Source organism: Lepidochelys olivacea (assembly GCF_965140295.1).
Source record: "Lepidochelys olivacea isolate rLepOli2 genome assembly, chromosome: 10".
In the NCBI taxonomy this organism is placed as follows: Eukaryota; Metazoa; Chordata; order Testudines; family Cheloniidae; genus Lepidochelys; species Lepidochelys olivacea.
Window position 1 is genome coordinate 12777653 of NC_140420.1, and position 6633 is coordinate 12784285.

The following is a 6633-nucleotide window of genomic DNA, read 5'->3' on the forward strand; positions in this document are numbered from 1 at the left end:
CACTCTCTGCTGGTTGGGGCCAGGATGCAGGGCGGCTGGAGGGCTCCCTGCTTGGATGGAGCCTGGATGCAGGAAGGGCTCCCCGCTGGGTGGGGCCAGAGAGATGCGGGGGACTCCCATCTCGGTGGGGCTGGAGAGGCCCTGGGGGGTCAGAAGGAGTACGGGGAGGGCTCCCCTCTCTGAGGGGCCCGGATGTGGGGGGGCTCCCCGCGGCCGCACGGGGTGAGGGGAGGCTCCCCTCTCTGAGGGGCCTGGATGTAGGGGGGGCTCCCCGCTCGGTGGGGCCACACAGGGTGGGGGTGGCTCCCCGCTCGGAGGGGCCTGGATGTAGGGGGGGCTCCCCGCTCCGTGGGGCCGCACAGGGTGGGGGCGGCTCCCCGCTCGGTTTCTGAGGGGCCCGGATGTAGGGGGGGGCCGCACGGGGTGGGGGCGGCTCCCCGCTCGGAGGGGCCGGATGCGGCGGGCTCAGAGTGACTCAGCGGCGGCGCCCAGTGCGGAGAGCGGGCGGGGCGGGAGCCGCGGCGGCCGATGACCGAGGGAGCCGCGGGGCAGGACAGGGGAGGACGCGGCGGAACTGCCAGGGTGAGGCCGCTGCGGGAAGGCCCTGGTCTCGGTCGCCGCCTTCTCCCGGGCGGGCCCCGGGCTGGTCTCGCCTCCCAGCCGGGCACGGCCCAGGCCCCTACTATGGCGCCCGGTTTCCCGGGCCTGGAGGCGGGGCGGCTGCGGCTGCCGCTGCCGGCGAGCTCGGGCCGGGGCGAGCGCTGGAGCTGGCTGGGCCCATGGCGGGCGCGACCCTGCCCGGGGCTCCACGGCCCAGCCGCCGGGTAGGACCGTGTGGGACCCTGCCCATGCCCTGAGTCTGGGGGTGGGATCATGGTGCGAGCCTGCGCCTGGCTCCAGTCGGGATTTGGAGTCGTGGTGTGATCCCGACCCAGCCGCCGCCCGTAGGGGGGCACCTGGTGTTAGGAGGACAGAGGAGACACGGGGCGAATGGTGGCTCTGAGTGACCAGCCCAGCGATCCCCCGGGATTTTCGGTCCAAGTAAAACGGCTGCAAAACGGGACTCACTGGCCTGGGCACGCCAGGCTCCAAAGAAGGGGGGGGGGTTTCCTACTAGCCCCGTTTTGTCCCAAGCCGCAACATTTAGGTAGGGAAGTTTGGCAAAATGGTTTTGGATTTGGTCCATTTTGAGAGCAGGGGTGTAGACACTTAGCCCACTCATTTAGCATTCAGGCCCACCCCTAGCTCTGTGCTGGCCCCAGCGCTTGCCCTGCTCTGCCCACCTGCCCTGCACTCCTGCCAGGGAGTGGGGTTGGGGGTGCAGGTCGTGCTCGGGTCTGCCCACCTGGCACTCCTGCTGGGGTCGGGTGGAGCGGGGCAAGCCCCAGCACGCTCACCCCGCTCCCTGGCAGGAGCGTTGGATGGGCGGAGCGGGTGGGGGCACGGGAGCACCCATTTTTCCAGGGGTCCAGGTTGGCCCAGTGGCTGGCTAAGCCGCCACTGTGAGGAGGGCAAGCGAGCAGGCGGCCGGTAGCGGTAGAGGAGATCTTCAGAAAAGGTAACCCACTGCCTGGGGGAGCCAGGCCGGGCATAGGGCAGTGGGACCTGGAAGGGAGCCGGGTGCTGTGCGCGCTGGAGAGCAGCCTCTCCTCCCAGAGCTGGGTGCATTCCCAGGGCCCTGGGGAGCCCCTGGCCAGAGGGCCCATCCATTGTGTAGCTGCAGGGGGTGAGGGAAGGCGGGCCCCCATCCCTCGTGCCTTTCCAGACTCCCCTTCCCCATAATTGCCCTCCCCACCAGAAGTCGGTGCCCACCCAAATATCCCATGCTGGCTACGCCACTGCTTGAGAGAAACCATGCTCTAGTGGGGACCAGGAACCAGGAGACCTCGGCTCTGGGAGTCAAGATCCAAGACTAATAGGACTATATGATCTGCTGTATGTGACACAAAAACAGTTGTAATCAGTGTCAAACTATGAATGGCATAAAAACCTATAAATAGCAACGTGTATGTGTAGCCTAAGTGTAGCTCTTTAATGAGGGGCAGTTAAAATTCACTTCTGAGTCAGATACACCCAGGCATCAGATGTTCCTGATTATTTATATACAGCTGCACCTGTTGCTTACATCTCTGGGCATATTTATATCATTAAAACAACTTAACAGGTATTTTAAATTTAATGAAAATGTTCAGCCTTTTTGTGGCCCTTAGTTAATGTTTTTATATGTAATACTAATATATTATTTTACTCAGCAATGAAGACCTCTGCCATGGCAGCAAAACCTATTGTGACTTCAAAGCAGAGAGAGGAGGTGGTGAGGGGTGTCCCAACAGAGGTGGTGTGCACTGCCTTCTCCAACTCCATTCTTGTGGTGGTGACGCAGTATGGGAAGATGGGAACGCTCGTCTCTGTGGACCCCAGCACAATAGCCAATGACATCAGCAAACCTTCACTCACCACAAAAGTGCTGCTGGGTACAGATGAGGTACAAAGCAGAGCATGTAGCCCTGAAGATTGAGGGTGAATCTCTTACTAGCTCAAAATTCGAGCCTGCTCAGGCTGCTAAGCGGCTGATGTGTAGTTGTGCAGTGGTAAGATTAAAGAATCCTGTACTAGGGAGGAGTGGTTCATCAATAAAGCTTGGGCATTCAGCTGGCATTTAACATAACAAATGTCTAATTGAATCTACACTGAAGGCATATATGGGATCTGTCACTTCATGCTTGGTTATTCTTGTGGTGCTTTGCAGCTCCCGTTGACTTCAGTGGTTCAGGGGCAAGTGTAATGGCCTTCACTAGCCTTTCTCAGGTGCTTGTCCCAGTCAGTTTTCCATCCCACCACTTCTTTTTCTCCAAACCTTTGCCTCTCATAATCAACTTCAGCTTTCTACCTGCTCCCCAACTGTGCTTGCCACTAGTTGCCCTAGATAAGTCAATTATCCAATTCATTTTGGCTTAAAATGAGTTCTCATTGACTATTTTACAGAAACAAGAGAAAACAATAATATATTTTGGAAAACATCAATTAGACAGGCACTAAATATAAAGTTACAGCATACTGCAAGATTACTTCGTTTTGCAGTGCAGTCAGAACTGTCTTTTGTTGCTTGCTAACCCTAAACAGGATAAAAAAACAAAAAAACCCCTTAACAATGTGACAGGTTCCTGATCCTCTTAGCAGCTCATCTTTATGTTTCAGAGTAGTAGCCATGTTAGTCTGTATCCGCAAAAAAAAAAGGAGTATTTGTGGCACCTTAGAGACTAACCAATTTATTTGAGCATGAGCTTTCATGAGCTACAGCTCACTTCATCGATGCATTACGATTATGATTACGATTATGCATCCGATGAAGTGAGCTGTAGCTCACGAAAGCTTATGCTCAAATAAATTGGTTAGTCTCTATAAGGTGGCACTAGTACTCCTTTCCTTCAATAATAGGCTTTCTTTCCTTCATGTGGGACGTGTTGTGTCTGCCTGTAGACAGGATGGTTGCAGCTTTGGTGTGATGTGCATTTGTCAAAATGGAGCAGAAGAGCATATTCAGTTTCTGATATTACCGTATGTTAATTAAAAGGAGTACTAGTGGCATCTTAGAGACTAACCAATTTATTTGAGCATAAGTTTTTGTGAGCTACAGCTCACTCTGTGCATCCAATGAAGTGAGCTGTAGCTCACAAAAGCTCATGCTCAGATAAATTGGTTAGCCTCTAAGGTGCCACAAGTCCTCCTTTTCTTTTTGCGAATACAGACTAACACGGCTGCTACTCTGAAACCTGTCATTATGTTAATTAGTGGCTTTTCCTGTTACATATGGGAGAAATCATTTCCCCAAGTCTTACATACATGTCCATTATCTGCTCCTTTGTACTGTATGTTAATTAATTAATCTAAATGACCTTGAGGAGGACTTTGATTAACATGAGAACGAAGTACTTCCTGCCTAGCCTTTCGTGGTGATGCATGCTGCCAAAACCCACAAACCAGTGTTGAAACAAAACCAAACAAAAATAAACTTCAGATAAATATATGTAGCAAGATGGATGTAAGTAAGATCTGGACAAATTGGGCATACTTGTTAGAGAAACCCCAATTAAAGGGAATTGTATCCCTTTTCTCCTGCTAATACCCTTAGCCTCACCTTTTTTCAAAAAAAAGTCTACATTATTCTATCAAAATCACTCTGGGGCTTTAACCAAGGGCTGTTAAATACCATTTCAAATGTGGTGAATGTAAAGACCTCGCTGTCTTTACATTTACTTGTCAGCAAATCCAGTTTCAGCCCAGTATAGATAAGTCCTTAATATGCTTAGTAAAAAGAAAAGGAGTACTTGTGGCACCTTAGAGACTAACCAATTTATTTGAGCGTAAGCTTTCGTGAGCTACAGCTCATTCATCGGATGAAGTGAGCTGTAGCTCACGAAAGCTTATGCTCAAATAAATTGGTTAGTCTCTAAGGTGCCACAAGTACTTCTTTTCTTTTTGCGAATACAGACTAACACGGCTGTTACTCTGAAACCATGCTTAGTAAAAAGATACTCCAGGAGCATTCCATTAATAGTGAATGAATAGGGTGAGAAGATTCTCTCAACTGAAGGACTTGTGTTTTTTTGCTTTTCAGCCCCTCATCCATGTTTGTGCTAAAAACCTGGTGACATTTGTGTCTCAGGAAGCTGGGAACAAACCTGTTCTCCTGGCTATAGCTTTGAAGGACAAGAGCATGGAAGGAATAAAAGCACTGCAGGAGTTGATCCGAAGTTGCCAAGTGTGGTGAAGCTGGGCTGTCTGGATGCAAGGAAGGGATCCTGGGTCACTGACCTACTACTGTTTATTTAAAAGGACAAAACATGCCTTTATGCTGGTTTTGGATCCTGTTGAGGATTTCATTAAATTTTCTCTACTATGTAGAACATTGGGAGATTTTGCTGCTGTTGTTGGGTTTGGAGCCCATGCAGTTAGCAGTGAAGTTAGAATGTTTTTCTCAACACAAAATGAAATTTCATTTCCATCGCATTGGGTGGGGGATGTATATTTGAAAAACTGCATATGGCTTTGCAGCAGTGTCCAGAGAAGTAAATGGCTTCAAGCGATGTAACAATGAAACACTGTGCTGTAAAGTATAAAATGTGATGTAGAATGAATAAAAAATACACATTGGCAAATGCTTAATATTACCTGTTTATTCCCCATGATCAGTTTAAATTAAATATTTGGAGTCAGAATAAAGTCAGTGGTAATTGTAAGCAGTTTAAAATAGGGATGAATTTTGACACTTGACTAGGGTCCGTGAGAAAGAGTTGTAAGTTTTGACAGTGTGAGTGAGTTAATACCATGGTGGGGTTCCCTGTCTTCTGCCACTAAAGAGAAACCATCAACTTGAAAATGATATTTTTTTGAAATATAGTACCTACTGTAATGACGGGTAACACTTAACATTGCTGTCGCTGAAAGAAATTATCAAACCAAAATATTAGTCTCTTTTTTTCAGTTTGTTTATTTTTTGATGATGAGCTTCACTGAATAGGTCAAGCCCTGATCCTGCAGCTGGATCCTCACTGGTGAATGCTTGTGTCTGCCTTGAAGCCCCATTGACTTCAGTAGGGCTACATACAGGCACAAGGGCTCACCTACCTAGATCCAGTTGCAAGACAGGGGCTCTAGTCAGTTTCTCCCTGGCTGAAAGGACCCTTACAAATATAAACATCAGTAGAGGAGTAGAAAAACCTTACACATTTTTAATATTTTTTTTTCAAATATCTGCACATACTATTGAAAGGATTGTGTATCAGGAAGTGTAATTTTAAGTTAAGTTTAAAAGCTTCAGGCTTGTAGTGTCCCCTTAAGGGAAATACAATTAATTGCATTTTTCAGAATTATATTTTTCAGAGCCATGGGGTTTGCATCTGTGTCATAATCCTAAGAGTCCCCCCCACCTCCTATGTTACATTCCCCACTTTCATTCTTTCCTGTTGTTCTTCTGACCAAGGAGGACTGGAAGCCCTAAAGTCTGTCAATATTATTTCTGTATTGATTTAGGGATTTCCACTGAAAAATACAAATCAGTTCCCAGTACTGAACATTTGAACACTGTGCCCCTACTTTACTCACAGCCACTACCAGCTCCGGGAATAAAGACATCCTGCAAATTGAACCGGAATTGCACCCCCACCATGACCATACAAAATAGTACCACTGTATTCTGGAGAGTATCAGTTCTAATTGCCTAAAAGCTAAAAGGGTCAACTAACATCGGTATTAAAAGATGCTGTTTGTCACCACATCTGGAGCTTTGCAGGCAGACTGGGAAGCTGGAAGCCAACTGGCTGGTCCTTAAAGTGGCAGTCAGTTAAGCTGGTATTTTACTGTTTCCCTACAGGTTTTAAGTTGGAGACAGGTGATGGGTGTGAAAGAATCCATCAGGGCTTTATGCACCACTGTGACTCAAAGGCAGGTGTGTGCCCCAATAAACAGCAAATGCCCTGGCCCTTTCTGCAAGGCAAGCTATCTGCTTGTCATACCATTCCCTGCAAGGGCCAAGAATTGTGCTTCTGCAAACCCTGAACAAATTACAACTTTTCCAAACCATATTGCCACGCCTACAGAGTGAAGATTGGGTTTATTCGCTGGCCCCTGTGC

At 48.7% G+C, this 6633-nt stretch overlaps 1 protein-coding gene across 2 annotated transcripts; it reads left to right on the top strand.

The window, feature by feature from the left end:
• Window positions 1-423: 423 nt before the first annotated feature.
• PSMG3 (proteasome assembly chaperone 3) lies at window positions 424-5161 on the top strand. Of its 2 annotated transcripts, none has more exons than XM_084640518.1 (3): window positions 424-582; window positions 2253-2485; window positions 4619-5161. In XM_084640518.1, the coding sequence occupies exons 2-3, from the start codon at window positions 2255-2257 to the stop codon at window positions 4769-4771; spliced, it is 384 nt and encodes a 127-aa protein (XP_084496644.1). In that variant the 5' UTR covers window positions 424-582; window positions 2253-2254; the 3' UTR covers window positions 4772-5161. The 2 variants fall into 2 exon arrangements, with proteins under 2 accessions (XP_084496644.1, XP_084496645.1); XM_084640519.1 differs by lacking the exon at window positions 424-582 and adding an exon at window positions 685-824.
• The last annotated feature ends 1472 nt before the right edge of the window (window positions 5162-6633 follow it).

Coding starts and splice junctions, on each gene's coding strand:
- PSMG3 (XM_084640518.1), top strand. CDS start 2,255: ATGAAGACCTCTGCCATGGCAGCAAAACCTATTGTGACTTCAAAGCAG. Junction 2,486..4,618: donor TGCTGCTGGGTACAGATGAG/GTACAAAGCAGA, acceptor TTTGCTTTTCAG/CCCCTCATCCATGTTTGTGC.